This window comes from Arvicola amphibius, chromosome 2 (genome assembly GCF_903992535.2).
Source record: "Arvicola amphibius chromosome 2, mArvAmp1.2, whole genome shotgun sequence".
Classification (NCBI taxonomy): Eukaryota; Metazoa; Chordata; class Mammalia; order Rodentia; family Cricetidae; genus Arvicola; species Arvicola amphibius.
The window spans coordinates 61,061,416-61,079,306 of NC_052048.2; the positions used below are offsets into that span (position 1 = coordinate 61,061,416).

Sequence of the window (17,891 nt, forward strand, 5' to 3'; positions counted from 1 at the left end):
GGTTCCAGGCATCAAACTTGAGTCCTTAGACTTGACAACAGGTATCTTTACCCACAGAGCCTTTGATGATATGATACTGTCTTTGCCTTCTGACCTAAGCATAGATGAAGATTTGACCCTAGTCTAATTGTTTTCTTTTTAGTTGACCATATTTTTTCTCCTCTGAACTTTTGAAAGTATTTTCTTTGGTATTTTCGAATATAATGAATGCTTCTAATTGTGAGTCTTTTGTCAGCGTGGTATTGGTGAACCCTGACAATCCAGACTCACGTGCTTGTCTTTAAATATCTCTTTCTTGTTCTGAGCAATTCTCTGCTATTGCACCCATTATCACTTTATAAGCACAGTCATTTGAGAATTACAGGCATATGAATATATATTTTTAAAATGCCTGTTTCCCTGTGTTGTGAGTTTCCTTTGGGATTCTTGCTCACTCTTTTCCTTGACTTTTATGTTTCTACTTAGTTTCAGCTGTCAACTTGACATCCTAGTGTTATGTGAGGGAGTCTGAATTGGAACATTTCTTGAAGCATATGGGGCATTTTTGTGATTGCTTAATTGATATTGAAAGACTATTCTTAGTTGTCAACTACACCTCGAATTAACTAAAACCTAAGGGGCTGGGTACACCTGTGAGGTGTTTTTTTCTTAATTAAATCATTTGAAGTGGGAAGACTCACTTTTAATCTTGATCTTTTGAGGTAGTATGATAGAGCTATAAGTCTTCCATCTGGGCCACACCTTCTCGGCAGCCTCATGAGCTGAACCACTACTGAATTTTTGGACCTTCTGTTGGTAGATTAGCTGGACCACAGCCTAAAAACTGTTCTGATAAATCACCCTTATAAGTGTGTGTGTGTGTGTGTGTGTGTGTGTGTGTGTGTGTGTGTGTGTGTGCTTTATCTAGAGAACCCTGTTAATGCAATGCTGATTCCAGACACAGGTGAAGCAGTGGTTTCCTCTTGTTTTGTTTCATGACAGGGTCTCATTCAGACTTGCTGTTTAGTCAAGACTGACTTTGAACTCTTGACCTTGCTGACTTAGGAGCACTAGGTTATGGGTATGCACCACCACACCCAGTTATTTTCCTGTTGTTGTGCTAAAACACCCTGACAAAACAGTTTGGGGAAGAAATTTATTTAGCTGACAATTCCAGCTTACAGTCTGTCATTGCAGGGCAATCAAGGTGGCAGGAACTGGAAGCAGCTGGCACATTGTATGCAGAGTCAAGAGCAAAGAACAGTGAATTAACACAATGCATTTTCTGCTTCCTCCATGCTTACCCAGTTTAGAAATCTTTTTAGGGAATGGTACCACCCAAAATGTTGGTCTTCCCACCTTAATTAAGATAACCCTCAGACAAATCTGTCCTTGAGATTTTATTCTCGGGTGGATCTAGATTGTATCAAGTTAACAATTAGAACTACCACACTCAGTGATTATTTGGTTTCTATTGTGGTGGTGGTTATCTTTATATGTATGGGTGCTTTGCAGGAACCTTGCGCGTGCAGTAGTACCTTCAGAGACCAGAAGAGGTCACCAGATCCCCTGGGACTGGAGTTAACAGACTATTGGGAACAGCCATGTTGTCGCTGGAAATCAAACATGGTCCAGTGCTCTTAACCACAGAGCTATCTGTCAGGCCCAGAGATTTAAAAAAATTTAAACTACTAGGAAAGCTACCAGAAGTCATCAGAAATTTTAGGATAGGTTGGCTTGGGTTGGAGATGGCTCAGCAGTTAAGAGCATTTGCTTCATTATCGTGAGAATTGGAGTTCACATATGAACCCAGCACCCATGTAACAAACCATCTTTGCTGTGCATACCTGCAACCCCAGCTCTGGGGGAAGGCAGGAGGGAGACATGGACTGGAGGATCTTGGGGGCTTTCTATTTTTCAATTTATCAGAAAATATAAGCTCCAGGTTCAGGGAGAGAACCTGCCTTAAAGGAACAGGTAGAGCTGGGCAGTAGTGGTGCACACCTTTAATCCCAGCACTCAGGAGGCAGAGGCAGGTGCATCCCCAAGTAGGAGGCCAGCCTGGGCTACAGAGCGAGTTCTAGGACAGCCAGGACGACACAGGAAAACCCTGTCTCAAAAAACAAACAAACATAAAAGCAGGGAGAGTGATAAAGAAGGACTTGTACCGCCTTCCTGTGACCTCTTCATTTCACAGGCATGTGCACCTACACATGTGCATGCTTTTATACAGATGCACAGACACATATGTAAATAAATAACATCTTTTAAAATTATGTATTTTAAAACTGGGTCACTCCCTGTTGGCCCCCATTCTCTTACTTACTGGATCATCTGGAGCAGAGATTGCAAACTTTTTTTTTTTTTTGAGCAGGGATTCCATGTAGTCTAGCCTTGAACTCACTATTGACCAAAATGTGGCCTTGAACTCCTGTTGTTTTTCCTATACCTCCCCAATGCTGGGAGTACAGACTTGGTCCATTATATCTGGTGTATACAGTGGTGGGGATTGAACCCAAAGGCCTTGTGCATGCTGTGCAAGCACTCTACCAACTGAGCTGTGTCTGCAACACTGTGGTTGCCAAGCTTTTAAAACTCAGTTCTACTAAAATAAGTCTTGTGCAGAGTCTAATATATTTGCAGATACAGTCGGTGGTGCTCTGAGTGGGGTTACAGGGTGTCCATATTTTATGGCCCTGCCCTTACTAGTGGCCCCTAATATGCTTATCCTTTGAGCATAGTTTTGAAAAGCTTTGACCTAGGGTTGCAAACCATTTATTTGTCTAGTGGGGAAAATTGTGAGTTTAAAATTAGTTTTAATTAGTTTAGTTTGGAGCTGAAATAAGCTTGAATGTATTTTTTTTCTTTTTTCTTTTCTTTTTTTGTGTGTGTGTTGCTGAGGATTGAACCAGGGCATTATACATTCAAGGCAAGCACCCTACCAACTGGATTCTAGTTAAGCAACAGTTACTGCAGCAGCAGTATGGAATCTTCCATAGCACTAGTTCCTTTGCTTGTTTGGTTTGTTTTGTTTTTCAAGACAGGTTTTCTCTATGTGGCCCTTGCTATCCTGAAACTCACTCTGTAGACCAGGCTGGCCTCAAAGTCACAGAGATCTGCTTTCTTCTGCCTCCTTGAGTGCTGGGATTAAAGGCAGGCACCCCTGGCGCCTGGCTTATAGCACTGGTTTCTAAACAAGGAAATAAGCAAAGTGTGATTGCTCACCTGCCTTTGTTTATTGAGCAAATAGCTTAAATTGGTTTAGAACCAACAATTTATAAAGAATAGCTGGAGATATCTCTCTCCTGCTTTGCCTGTCTGCTGCTAGTAAGAGCACCCATTGTAGCCTCTGTTGAAGCCTTTGTTGATATGCCTCTTCCTCCTCGTTCACACTGCGGGTAAGTGGGACGAAAGGAGACTTAACGGTGTATGGAAATGAGTGAAATGTTGCCTGTTTTGATGTGCTGGTATTGGACAGGGCCTAGTGATGCTAGTGGTCTACCTTTGAGCTGCTTGCTTATAAATTTTTGTGTTTTCTTAACAGGAAAAAACTAAAGAGCACATCTAAGTACATCTATCAAACATTGTTTTTGAATGGGGAGAACAGTGACATTAAGATCTGTGCTCTAGGTGAAGAATGGAGCTTACACAAAATTTATTTATGTCAAGTGAGTATTTCCCTGGTGAAAACATCAGGCACTGGGGAGCTGCCTGGAGAAGCTTGGGCTCTCTGGGGTGTGCTCTGCTGTTTGGTTGAGTTTCATAGTGAGCTCTCCCCTAGTGAAGTATCTGCTGGAAAGAAAGATGGCGGGCCCTGCATGTGAAAGCTGACTGTTGCCTCTTTGTTGTCAAGAAGTTTGTTTTAGGGCTGGAGAGACGGCTCAGAGGTTAAGAGAAGTGAGTGCTCTTCCAGAGGTCCTGAGTTAGATTCCTAGCACCCGCACGACTGCTCACAACCATCTACAATGAGATCTTGTGCCCTCTTCTAGTATGCAAGCGTAGATAGAGGCAGAACACTGTATATATAATAAATAAACAAATCTTTTAAAAATAAATTTGTTTTAGTGCCTTTTGCTGAAAAATGGAAGAATTGGGGAGAAAATCTATAACATTCAGGTTAAGGTTATTAAATTTATTTTATAACAATTAGAATACATTTCTCTGAAATGTTGCTCTTTATAGAAAGTGAATGGGAAGTTAATGCTTACTAGAAAATCCAGTGGTGTTAAAACAGAATCTGTAAGTGGTGATGTCATTTATCTGATGTGCTGTTTTTTGAGGCAGGGTTTCTCTGTGTAACAACCCTGGCTGTCCTGGAACTCGATCTGTAGACCAGGCTGGCCTTGAACTCACAGACTGCCTTCCAAGTGCTAGGATTAAAGGCATGAGCCACCACCACCCGACTTTAATCAAAACTTTTAAAATTTATTTTTGAACAAGTTTACTTTGTTTTGAAGAATATAGTTCAGAATATTTTAAGAAAGGAAGGAAAGACGAGATCCTTTTAAAATCCCAAAGAATATAATCAGGGTATACATCAAAATACCAATCTTTACTATATCTGTCTTTTGAATCCCTTTAGGTCTCTTACTGACCTAAAGGTGAGGTGGCTTCTGTGAAACCAGATTAGTTATCATTCAGGTCTCATGATTCATGCAGCACCTTCAGACAGAAACCATCGTCTATGTCCTTGTTATGGGCCATAGTGAACAGCTGGCCTCAGATGTAACAACTCTGTTACTAATATTCGGAAAAAAGACAGTTGCATCCATACTGAACATGTAAAGCTTTTGTCATCACCCCCTAAAAAACAGTGTGTGTGTGTGTGTGTGTGTGTGTGTGTATCACTTTTACACTATACTAGGCATGACAAGTGACCTGTGGGGGATTTAAAGAGTATGAGCCCATGCACAGGTCAGAGCAGAGCTGAGGCACTAGAACGTGATTCACTGTTGACCGTCCTGGAGCCACAGAAGCAAACAAATGAGCACAGATGCTGAGGAATGGCCTATTTTCCTCTATTTCAATTATTTATATATTTTGATGTGGAATGGAACTTTTAATTAGTTAATATTTCATCTGGTCTAAAGAACTACAGTGCTAATTATGAGGAATAGATCCAGTAGGTAACGGTAGACTTTACCCATGTCAGAATTCAGAAACAGTTGTGGTCACATAAAACTAAAAGTGGGTCTTGGAATTCTTTGGGATACATTCTTTCTGATCCGATCTGGGAGTACTCTGGATCCTTAATCGCTGTGAGACCACAGGGAGAAGTTAGTAGTTTGAGGAGGCCTTGTTTCCTCAGCTCTCCTGAATACAGAATCATATACCCACTGTGTGTGCTGTTGCTTGTGAGAAATCTGTGGTATGCTGACCGGTGAGAAGCTGCCCAGTTCCATGGTGATGCAGGTTTAGGACTCTGACAGTAGTTAAGAATCTGGTTTAGTTTGGCAACAATGTCAGGATGAACATGTTGTTAGTTCACTCTACCCCATAATGACTGTATTTTAATTTGTTTTCTCCTGTAGATGTTTTGATGCTCTTTTTCTCTTGAAGTGGTATGTTAGATTAGTTTTGATTAGGTAGCTGCTTGGAGTTAAAAATGAGAAAAATACTAGCTAATGACAAATGTACTAGCTAATCACTGACTTATTTTTCTAGTCTGGCTACTTTTCTAGTATGTTCAGCGGTTCTTGGAAAGAATCCAGCATGAATACTATTGAACTGGAGATTCCTGACCAGAACATTGATATAGAAGGTATGTGCTCCATAATTATTAGTGTATAAAAATCATAAAAATGTAGCCTTACTATTTCTTGATGAAAAATATCCTAGCCTTATAGGCTAGGGGGAAGTTGTGTTATCTGCTGAAAGGGAAGATTTCCAATTAATTCACTCCATAGTTTGTTTTGTCCTTCCTGTCTCTATTTGTCACCGGAGTCCAGTCAATCTGCCCACGTGTCTGTGGATGTGAAGGATGCAGGAGAGGGAATAGAAGGTGGGACTACTTTTTAAAGGATGTATTGAGAGTTGGGAGTATAGTTAGGGTTAGAGTACTTTCCTATCCTGTACAGGGTTTGATCTCTAACACCAAAAAATAAAAATAAATGGTGTATAAGGATCTTTTGTGGAGCAATAAGCATATGAATCATTTAGCAGCCTGTGTCCAAGCTTGGAGGATCTGTGGCTGCAGAAGCAAGGCTAGGAAGGAGGTAAGGGCTGTGAAAGCATCTCAGTGAGCCTCATGCAGATCGTCTTCTCCTGTCCCTATCCTGCTTCTGCTCATCTCATTTGATAGGTCAAGTGGAGAAGCCCAGGACCTGCTCCATAGGCAAAGAAGCTTAAGGCATTCACAAAGCAAACTGAGGAGCACTGATGAGAGAAGCACCGGAAGGGGAGCAGTCTTAGCCGTGAGGAGCTGGGCTTGAGTGGCACAGACATGGCCAGGAGTTAAACTGACACCTTGGTGGCCTGGTACCATGGATCTGTAATACAGGCACTGAGGAGGGTCAAGCAGGAGGATTGCTGTGAATTGGAGACCAGCCTGAGCTATATATATAGTGAGTGGGCTCTGAAGTGATAGTTCATTTGTATTTTAATAAATGAAGCTTGCCTGGAGATCAGAGAGTAAAACAGCCTCCCTGGTCTGCCTTGCAGACCAGGCAGTAGTGACACACATCTTTAATCCCCATAGCCACACTAGCTGCCGTAGAAACTGGGTGGTAGTGGTGCACACCTTTAATTCCAGCCCTAGAGAGGAATATAAAATGGGAGGAGACAGGTCTCAGCTCAGTCTCATTCTGAGATTCCTGGAGGCAGGACCGCCATTTCAGACTGAGGTAGAGATAAGAACCAGTGGCTGGTTGTTTTGTTTTTCTGACTTTCAGGTTAAACCCCAATATCTGTCTCTGGGTTTTTATTAATTGTGCTACAGAGCTCCTTACCTACTCCCCTAAAGAAAATACTATCATGGAGTGATGGGCTGTGTACCTACACTTAGTGATTGATCCACTCATCAGTTCTGACACAACTATGCTCCAGGCCTCAATCCTAACCACTGACTATGTTAATTTATACAGAGACGAGTATGGTAGGAATGGGCAGAGTCCACCGCAGCAAGCACTGTTATGTGTTAATACCATCAGTAGTGATGGCACCATCTAGTGGTGCTTCACTAGGTGCATACTAATGTCCTTGCTGCTTTCGCAGGAGCCTCACACTTGCAGGGAACATTTCAATATATGTGTGCACTTTTGCTTTCAGCACTGCAGGTTGCATTTGGCTCACTGTATCGAGATGACGTCTTAATAAAACCCAGCCGTGTCGTCGCCATCTTGGCTGCAGCTTGCATGCTGCAGTTGGTGAGTATGCCACCACTCAGTGGTGTCACAGTGCCTGGTTTATCTTGGTGCACACCTCTAAACAGAAATGAAATTCTGCTTTTTCAGTCTTTAAAACAAAATGTATAAATACGTCGTTTGTTAGAAATTATTGAAATACTTGACCAAAGCTGTTTAGTTAAATTGAGGGCTTTAATCTCTGTGAGAAATAGGTGGAGTAGATACACCTCCTTGGTGTGTCGCCAGTTGGGACCATTCACTTGCCCATGTCCTCTGCAGACTTCTGTCCATTGGTGACATCACTGCTGAGTGATGGTTTGTGATCAGTAATTTAGTCAAAGAAATGCTGAGTCTGTTATTTAAGCTTTCTAATTATGATATCATCCTATATAAATGATGTGTGTCAATCAGTGACTGTATATTGAGTATACTGTGAAGTGTGTGGGACTTGGTAAAGGGGGCCAACGAGGATGAAAATGTCCCTAAATATGGACAATCTGTGTGTGCCTTCAAGGAGCTCACAGTGCAATGAGGGTCAGGTGAGAGGTGGATACATAGCTCAGAGGTCCAGTTACCCAGTGTTATGAGTGTAGCATAAACGCCTCATGGGGTCTCATGGACTTGTAAAGACAGGAAGGGCCAGCTCAACCTAATATCCTCACAGGACCCTGTATTTCTAGATTGAGTTTGATGTGTGCATATCTTGCACTGTGTGAAAAGGGGACAAAACAGCATTTCGGACCAGGAACAGAAAGACCTAAAACGTGAGAGGGTGGAGAGTTAGAGAAGTTAAGGAGTCTTGAATTCCAGTATCAGTTAAGTAAAGTTGGAAGACTGGCAAGACAATGGAGCCTATGTAGGTACCTGCTACCAAATCTGACAGTTGGAGCCCACCCTCAGGACACATAGGGTAGAAGGAGAGAGCTGACTCCCCAGGTTATCCTTCGATCACTACATGCACGCCATGAAATGTGTGCTCCACCATTCATACAACATAAATTAATAACTATGTAAAATATCCAGGAATGGTAGTGCACATCTTTAATCCCAGCACTCAGAAAGCAGAAGCAGGCAAATCTCTGAGGTCAAGGTCAGCCTGGTCTATAGTGACTTACAGACCAGCCGGAGTTACATGGTAAGATCCTATCTCAAGAAATAAAACAAAAAATAAATAAAAATAAAAAAGATTGGAGAGAAAAACCAAGACCAGGACATGAAGGTTCCTTTGTACATTAAGTTTAACTTCACCTGTGAGCACATTTGATTTCTAGATTTTAATCAGGGAAAGACAGTTTCTACTTTAGGTTGGCTGAGGGTGCAACTCTGTGATGGAGCACTTGCCTGGCATGCACAGGGTCTTGGGTTTGTTTCCCAGCCCCACACCAAAACAACAAAAGACTTTCAAGTATAACATGTGAAGGGAAGCGAGTGCATTAGAGACACGAATGTACGCAGTTGTCCAGATGCCATCTAGATGAAGGTAGCAGTAATAACCACAGAGAGGAAAAGGCTCTAGAAGAAGAAGTCGAGCTCGGGGGGAGGTCTACTGGGGCAGTGAAGTTAAGGTGCTAGGAAAAGGAGGGTCTAGAATTGAGGTAAGTTCAAAAACCAATGTGGCAATTTTGTGCTTTAATTTAAACTTATGTGGTTTGGCCTGCTGATCTATTTAAAGTGCTAGTTATTAGCTTGTTTATTGTCCTGGTTGATATTTTTTCAAGTATTTTCATCTTTCCAATACTTATTTTGAATATATTTTCTGACTTTAGTCCTTTTGGATTTGTTCTAAATCTGCTTTCTGCCTTATTTTTATAACTTACTAACTCTTAACTTAATAATATAGTTGCATGATGAGTATATTTCAGAAATCTAATGAAAAATGACAATATTCTTTTTGTACATAGAAGGTGTTTTTTGAAACCTATGTGAATCTTTTAGATTAGAATATTAATTTGTTATTTAATACTATGATATACTTTAGAGGCCTCTTTTGGGTATTAATGGAAAATAGAAAACCAGGCACGCAGCATCTCCCTGTCGCTGTGCCTCCCCTGCCCATTTCATCCCCAGTTCTAGGTGTTGAGTGGGGGTACTTGCTAGATTCTTTTTTCAATATTTTTATTAAACTTAGAAAAACATTTAGGCTTGCTGCACTTGATGAATCTCCTTCCGTCCTTTTTGCCATTCTTCTGTCCCTTTGTCCTTCCTTCCACTCTTCCTTCCGTCCTTCCTCCTGTCTTTCCTTCCATCCTTTCTTCTCTCCTTTGATCCTTCCTTCCATCCTTCCTTCCGTCCTTCTTCCAGTCCTTCCTTCCATCCTTCTTCTGTCCTTTTGTCCTTCCTTCCATTCTTCCTTCCTTCCGTTCTTCCTTTCTCGCTATTTTGATTTGTTTTTCCTTTGTAATATGTGAAAGCCCCTGTGAGCGCTGGTTTTCCAGGTGGAATGGCCTTTGCAGTGCTTGTTTATATTTACAGGATGGTCTAATCCAGCAGTGTGGTGAGACAATGAAGGAAACAATTAATGCGAAAACTGTGTGTGGCTATTACACCTCAGCAGGGACCTATGGATTAGACTCTGTAAAGAAAAAGTGAGTCACTTTCCTTTCCCGTCCCACTTCTGGGAATTTGGTTGTTTTGGAATTTTACAAGAATATAAGAAAGAATTAATGGGGGAAAGAATAGAGTGATAGAATTCGTTACTTTGAAAGCCTATCTTCTTGACTGAGCATTAAGTTGCTCTGAGTTGCCCTTGGCCATGACGGGGCTGAAATATGCTCGTACAGCTGTGGCCACTACTTAGGGAGTAGGCATCGTAGACTTGATACTAACAAATATGGACAGTTTGCCTCTTGAGAATTGCACAACTCATTTTCAAATTGTATAGAAGGTAACGTCTTACAAGGTATTTAACTTCTTAATGAGAAATAATACTAATATAAAGGGAATATCCCATAATAACTACTGACAAAAGCTATACTAAATTTCAGATCACTGAGGTAGAAACTTTAAGCATGGCCTAGCATGATTAATATCTTTTCTGTGAACTATAAGATGTTGGTGAGCTACGAGTTTCAGATAAAAGAGCTGAGCACACTTTATCCTCAGGTGCCTTGAGTGGCTGCTGAACAACCTGATGACTCACCAGAGTGTGGAGCTTTTCAGAGAACTCAGGTATTTGGATCCAAGTAACTTGACAGCACTCCCTACATGACGCTTTCCATTTGCACAGGCATTCCAGGTGTCTTTGTAACCAGGCCTAGTGTGCACACCTTTAATCCTAGCACTTGGAAGGCAGAGGCAGGCTAATCTCTGAATTAGAGGGCAACTTGGGTTGCATAATCAAGTTTCAGGACAGCCAGAGCCACATAATAAGACCCCGTCTCAAAAAAGAAGAAAAAAGTCAGAACAATTTAATGAAAGACACCCTGACTGTATGCACAGACTGAGCAAATGCTGCACATCTAGCTCTCACTGCAAGTGATAAAAAGCTCATGTATTGTTTTAACAATTGCAATAGAAACATCCCACTCCTCAAGACTGTAACGACTTCCAAGTGCTACCTCTCTTCTGCAAGCCTGTAGAACTTCAAAGGGGATAGTTTGACAACAATTTTTATCACAGAACATGATGTTTGAAAAAAATAAATCAAAACATGTTTTAGAGGGTAGGTGTTTTTTAAAGATTTATTTTAGTGTAAGTTTATTTGCCAAGTTTGTCTGTCCAGGAGTCCTTAGAGGCCAGAAGAGGAGGGTCCACTAGAACTGAGATTGTAGATGTTTGTGAGCCTTCGTGTGGGTGCTGGGAAGCAGTGAGCCCTCTAATTACTGAGCCGCCTCTCCAGACTCTATTTTAAAATTTTTATGGGACAATAAATAACTCAAAGGCTAGAGGGACTTAAGAAAAAAAAGCCTATTGACCTGAATTCTATCCCCAGATCCACAAGGTAACAGGAGAGAACCAGTCCCTAAGACTTATCCTATGATTTCCATGTCATGAACTCTTCTCTGTCTCTCTGTCTCTCTCTCTCTCTGTCTCTGTCTCTGTCTCTCTCTCTCTCTCTCTCTCTCTCTCTCTCTCTCTCTCTCACACACACACACACACACACACACTCACAGAATAGACTTCAGTGTGTACTGACCCTGATGAAATCACACTCCTAGTTAGCCTGGCCTTTGAAACGTATCTATTTACCATTCACCCTTCCTTCCTTCTTGATGTCCCTGGAATATTAATGTTAAGGGCTGTGAACGATGCTGTCCGATTGTGCTGTGTTTTTACTGTCACAGCTTTCCTTTATCAGTGAGACTGGAAAATTCTGGATGGAAATGATTTTTTTTTTTTGAAGGCTCTGGGGTATAACTGTCATGGGTATGAAGTGTTTTGTTTTGCTTTTTTGGCTTTTTAGGAGGGAAGGTTGTTTTTGAGACAGGATCTCATTATATAGCCTTGGCTGCCCTGGAGTTCAGGCAAGCCTTGAACTCACAGATCCACCTGGCTCTGCCAAGAATGCTGGGATTAGAGGCATTTTGATGAAAATGGATACAGTTAAGGATCTGTGTGTCATGGCATTTGAGATGGAGGAGAAGCTAGAGATCTCACTGAGCTTTGTCTAAAAGGTGTCATAGAGGAGTCGTTTTAAAACCCCAAAAGCTTTTCTCATTAAAGGAAAGGGAGAGAAAAGGAAATGGAGTGAACAGCCAATGATCACATTTGTATTCTAAATTTAAACTACTGTACCTCCTCATCTTACTCGGAGAGTAGTAAAAATGTTGTTTGTTTTTTAAGACAAGGTCTCATTGTGTAGCCCTGGCTGTCCTGGAACTCACTATGTTGATCAGGTTAGCCCTTGAACTCAGAGAGATCCTCCTGCCTCTGCTGGAATAGGCACGAGCTGCCATGCCTGACTTAAATGTTTTTTCTGACCAAAAGTTCTTTGAGACACAGATGTTAAAGGTTATTTTGAATAGCATGTGGTGGCATGCTGATAATCTTAGCACTGTGAAGGCTGAGACAGGAGGATGGCATGTTTGAGAACAGCCTAGTCTGTATAGAAGTTTCCTGCTTCAGGAAAAGAGAAAAGATTACTTTGAAGATGTAGCTCTTTTAGTGAATTTTCAGTCTTTTGTTTTTTATGTTCACATAGAGAGGTGGGAGGAGGACAAGGCTGCTCTTAGGTCAGATTCTGCAGTGCTTTTCCAGCGCCAGTGACTATAAACGCAGGGTCTCTAGGTCCTTCACAAGCAGTGCCAAAACTAAGAGACTCGTGTGAGGTGGAGTGCTAGCCAAGGTGCTCTGTCTTATGCAGATAAGATTGCTGGCATTTTTAATTCCATATTTCATATGACAGAGAAAAAGTTTAGGGCCAGTGAGATGGCTCAGCAGGTAACAGCAGTTGCTACACAGGCCTCATGACCTGATCCTGTGGTAGAAAGAGAGAACCAAGTCCTGAAAGTTGTTAAGTTGTTCTCTGACCTCAGCTTGCACACCAGGACACGTGTGTGCCTGTACCCACACATCTCTCTCTGTCTCTGTCTGTCTGTCTCTCTCTCTCTCTCTCTCTCTCTCTCTCTCTCTCTCTCTCTCTCTCACACACACACACACACACACACACACACACACACACATCTTTTAAAGTTCCTCAGGACCCTTCAGCTGTGTGTGAAGACAAGCTTACTCCTGTGTTTTGTCTTTTCCAGTATAAACGTCATGAAACAGCTCATTGGTTCATCTAACTTATTTGTGATGCAAGTGGAGATGGATGTATATACAGCTCTTAAAAAGGTACTAATGTTTGTCTACAGGAATATTACTTCAGATTGCACCACAGTGAAAAGCTGGGAACACATGCTCAGATAGGCAGTGGGACTACACATGCTGCTTGGTTTACAGTGGGTTGTGTCTCGGTAATCCATCATCATAAACTGAAAATACCCAACCTGCTGAGCGCCACAGCTTAACCCCACCCTCCTTGAATGTGCTCAGAATGCTCACTAAGTGCATTGTGACTCCTGTCGTTTGCTCAGTTCGCTCCTGATGTGAAAGCAAGCGATCCTTGTTGCATTTCTCTGTCATCACAGTTGAAAACCCTAAGTCAGTCCGCCAGGCCATCTCAAACAAGTGGTCATGTGCCAAAACTAAGTCTTTATTTGGAGTTAGGGTTCATGGCTGTCTTAGTTACTGTTCTATTGCTGTGAAGAAACACCATTACCAAGGCAACATAAAATAAAGCGTTGGGGCTTGCTTACAGCTTCAAAGGGTGAGTCCATGATTATCATGGCAGGGAGCATGGCAGCAGGCAAGCAGGCATGGTGCTTAGAGAAGTAGCTTAGAGTTTATATCATTATCAGCAAGAGAAAGACAGAGAGAAAGATTGGGCCTTCAGTGGTCTTTTAAAACGTCAGAGCCCACCTCCACTGACATACTTTCAAAAAGCCACACACCTCCTAATCCTTCTCAAACTGCTCCACCAGCTGGGGACCAGGCATTTAAATAAATGAACCTATAGGGACTGTTCTCTTTCAAACCACCACAAACCACAATACTTGGTTTTGCTCTTTCTCCTGGAAGCAGGGCCTCATTCTGCACCCACAGTTATGCATGTGCTGTGATTACAGTGTGAGCCCAAACCCAGCTTTTTTTCATCCTTTTGACAGATTTAGGTCTAATTTTGTTTCACAATTGAAAAAAAAAATCAGCTCTGACTGTGACTGTTGATGAGGGTGGCATCTGTACTCAGAGGCATGCGAGGCCACTGCTCTTGCCCCACTGTGTCATCTGTAGTCCGTTGTCCCTCTGCAGAATGTAGTGTGCACTTGGCGTAGTTGTGAAACCTGCAGTGAGAACCTTCCAAGTCACAGCATTTCTGTGGCCAGGGTGAGACTACAGTTGCTAGTTTTCTTCAAGGAAACTTAACATTTAGGCTGTTGAAAAATCGGGGAGGGGGGGTGTCACACTTACCTGTGACCTGCACTGGCAACCGTTCTGTTGGTATAGCTGCTTTGATGCCAGGAGTGATGGGTGCTCACTCTGCCAACACCATGCTTATAAACATGAAATACACATTTCTTTAGTGGCCTGGAGGGAGACACTCCATGACATTCTGGTTGCAAATTAAGAAATGTAAACTCAGAGAAATTTGGATATATTCAGCTCGTACATGACAATTGGAGATTGAAATCCACATTCTTCACTGCCTGCATGCTGTCTCAGCATCAAGGAGTCAGAAGTTCCTCTTCCCATCTTCTCTTTTTTAATTTTTCAGTCTTACTGGCTTGTATCATATTTATTGTTATTGATCTATTAGTGATTAGAATATATTAGTGTGTTTATATATGTTAGAACTGTCGGTGTTTGATTCAGTAAGGTGTGCTTGCGACTATTAGAACACACTGAATTTTTATTATTGGAGCTCCATTTCCTGCCATGATGACTTGAAGCTTTAGTAGTTAGACTTTCTTGCAGTTCCTTGTAAAATGGAAATTTTAGCCTTTATCTTAGGGTAGAGATGTAGCTCAGTTAGTAGAGTGTTTGCCTGGCATGTAGAAACCTTGGGTTCAATTCCCAGCACCTCTTAAAGCAATGGTTCTCAACTTTCCTAATGCTGCAACCCTTTAATATAGTTTCTCATGTTGTAGTGACCGCCAACCATAACATTATTTCCATTGCCATCATAACTGTTATTTTACTACTGTTATGAATGTAATGTATATATTTTTGGAGATAGGTTTGCTAGAGGGGTTGTGACCCACAAGTTCAGGACTGCTGTCTTAAACTGAGTATATTAGCCTGTAACCCCAGCACTCCACAGGTTGTTCAGAGTTATCCTCAGCTACATATGAATTTCAAGGCCAGCCTCGGATACATGAAACCTCATCTGAAAAAAGTTTTTTTTTTAAAAAAAAATAGGACAATTTGAAAATATGATCATAAAGTGAAAAAGTCTTATAATTTTCTTATTGTTTTTCAAACTAGTGGATGTTCCTTCAGCTGGTGCCTTCCTGGAATGGGTCTTTAAAGCAGCTTTTGACAGAAACCGATGTCTGGTTTTCAAAGTGGAAAAAAGGTATATTGAAATTTTTATTGAGGAGCCCCCCCTTTTTTTCTTTTAGTGATACTTCTTAAAATCAGGCCTTGGCTTTAGATCACAGACTTGGTTTTACAGCTGAAAAACAGCTGAGCAGATTCCTGCTTCAGTCTCTTAGTCACTGCAGGAAGGGCTCCTGGCCTGTCACCATGTTCTACCCCAGAGCTGTTGTTCTCCTGTTTGTCACCGGTTATTTTTGTTTGTTTGGTCACATTGGATTTCCTCTGGTAACCTATGCCCATCTCTCAGGCAGTGATTCCTCATGGGCCTATTTCCTGCGTCTGTGCATCACTGACTGAGAGTAGATGCAGAGGTGTTGTGTGACGTGCACCGCTCTGGTTGTGAGCAGCGCTTCCTGGGGCTGGAGACGCAGCTCGATAGTTGAGTGTGTACTGCTCTTGTAGAGGATGTGGGTTCAGTTCCCAGCATCGGCAGCTGCCTGTAGTATCTGTCGCTGGTGTGAGTTAGAAGGATAGATAGCTGTCCCTGGTCATCATGTGAGGACCCTCACATGTCCTGCTGACTTCCTTGGGAAGGGATGAGAGAGAGACTGACTGACTCTCATGAGCTACTTCCTCAATCACACCTGTCCCTCCATCATGCTGTCCTGTTTTTTTTTTTTTTAAAAAAAAAAAAAAAAAAAAAAAAAAAAAGGACAGCTGAAGTCTCACCTCAAGGGCCTAATTAGTACCAAAATTAATTTGAGAGATTTTTCAAAGTTCCACTAAGGTTTTCCACATCTTAGAGTTATAAGTTGAAAACCTTGGAAGTATACTTGCATTCTAGCAGACTCTGTGTGTGTGTGTGTGTGTGTCCATAGAAACATTTAGCAAAACAGCACATTTGACAAGAATGCTGTTTAATTAAAACTTTCTTAATAGACTTTGAAGGGACGACTTTCCTTGAAACTGAGCAGGGAAAACCATTTGCGTCCGTGTTCAGACATTTAAGGCTACAGTACATTATCAGTGATCTGGCTTCTGCAAGGATCATTGAGCAGGATTCTCTGGTACCTTCAGGTAAGAAAGCCTGATGTGTTTGTGATTTGAAATCACGTTTTTCTGATTGTAGCATTTCATACTTGCATAGGAAAGAACAGAAAGAACCCAGGAAGTCGTCTTTGGTCCCAGAAGGTATGTATCTTCATGCCCATGGAGATCAGCATGTGAATAATCTTCCTGTGTCCTTTCATTACTAAAGTGTCTGCCACAATATTTAAGTGACTAAGAAGCATTTTGCCGGAGTGTTTTGTTTTGTTTTCTGTACTGAGGGTCGGAGTCAGGGCTCTATGCTGCATGGCAGGCCCTACCAGTTAGCTGGAGCCTCAGCCCCAATTTGAAGCATTTGATCTCGGACTGCTGCTTCCCAGGTGCTGCCCTTAGAAGCGTGCAACCACACACTTGGCTCTGGGTATTTCTCAGGGTGGTTAGCCAGTGCGCTGTTTTGGATATTAGTATGGAAAATTACTTTTGATGTGTTTAAAAAGTACAACTGCTTTTTCTATTAGTGCCCCTAAAATTCGCTTCATTTCTGTTTTTTCTTATTCTGAATTCTTAAACATGTTGAATCAAGTATATCTAGTCATTATAATTCAAATTTCTTGAAACAAGTATTTATTTTTATGTCTGTTATATTTGTAACAAGTTGTGTTTAGTACTGTATAAGTACATTAGGGCATTTGTCCAGCATATTCAAGACCCAGGTTTTGAAGCAAAGTACAGCAGAAAGAGAAAAAGAAAACAGGGTACCAAGCCTATAGTGGTTTTAGTGTGTACTAAACACCAGGCAGAGATATAAATTAGATGCCAAAGCCTTTGACATGTCTTTCCAATTCAGCCTTCATTAAGGTTCTCTAAAGGTTTGTTCTAATTGTGTCTGTGTCTTGTGTGTGTGCGTTTGAGTGCAGGTGCAGGCCCTGGGTGCCCTAGAGCTGAAGCTGCAGGTGGTTGGTTGTGGGCTGTCTGATGTGGGCAGGGAACCAAACGTGGGTCCTCTGGAAGAGCAGCAAGGACTCTTACAGAGCCATCTCTCCAGACCCATCTTTAAGGATTGTTGAGTTTGGAAAACAGTCTGATAGGATTTACATTAGGTATGTCTGGTACAAGAGGACAAGTTTTGTGTCTGAAAGGCAAATTGTATAAACATATGAAGTCTGAAGCATTGTATTTGGTATAAATATTTTTAAGTAGATTTATGGTCAGATTTCAGGGGTTTTTTTCTTCCTGATATGAAATGATATGAGAAGACTTGAAAAAATAATTATTATATCTTATAAATATAAACAGAATTTTCTGTGTGTTCAAAATTTCAATTTAAAAAGAAAAATGTAGGTTAAAATTAAATATCACACTTTTGTAACGAGGCAGAAGGTGCCATGTGGCTCATTGGTACCTGCTCTCAGAAGGAAGCTGAGGGCTAGAGATAGATACAAGGCAGGAGCCGAGCTCTGCAGTACCATGCACAGAGCCCTAGGTTCCATCCTCAGCAGG

The 17,891-nt window shown here is 41.6% G+C and overlaps 1 protein-coding gene across 1 annotated transcript in view; it reads left to right on the top strand.

Annotated features, from left to right (window-relative positions):
- Nucleotides 1-17,891, top strand: part of Gmcl1 (germ cell-less 1, spermatogenesis associated) — a 40,790-nt gene that overhangs the window by 5,648 nt on the left and 17,251 nt on the right. Inside the window, exons 2-9 of the mRNA XM_038320253.1 lie at nt 3,524-3,647; nt 5,644-5,740; nt 7,246-7,343; nt 9,795-9,907; nt 10,425-10,490; nt 13,016-13,100; nt 15,291-15,381; nt 16,284-16,421. Of these exons, the coding sequence (XP_038176181.1) occupies nt 3,524-3,647; nt 5,644-5,740; nt 7,246-7,343; nt 9,795-9,907; nt 10,425-10,490; nt 13,016-13,100; nt 15,291-15,381; nt 16,284-16,421 (812 nt within the window). The remainder of the gene's footprint in view (nt 1-3,523; nt 3,648-5,643; nt 5,741-7,245; nt 7,344-9,794; nt 9,908-10,424; nt 10,491-13,015; nt 13,101-15,290; nt 15,382-16,283; nt 16,422-17,891) is intronic.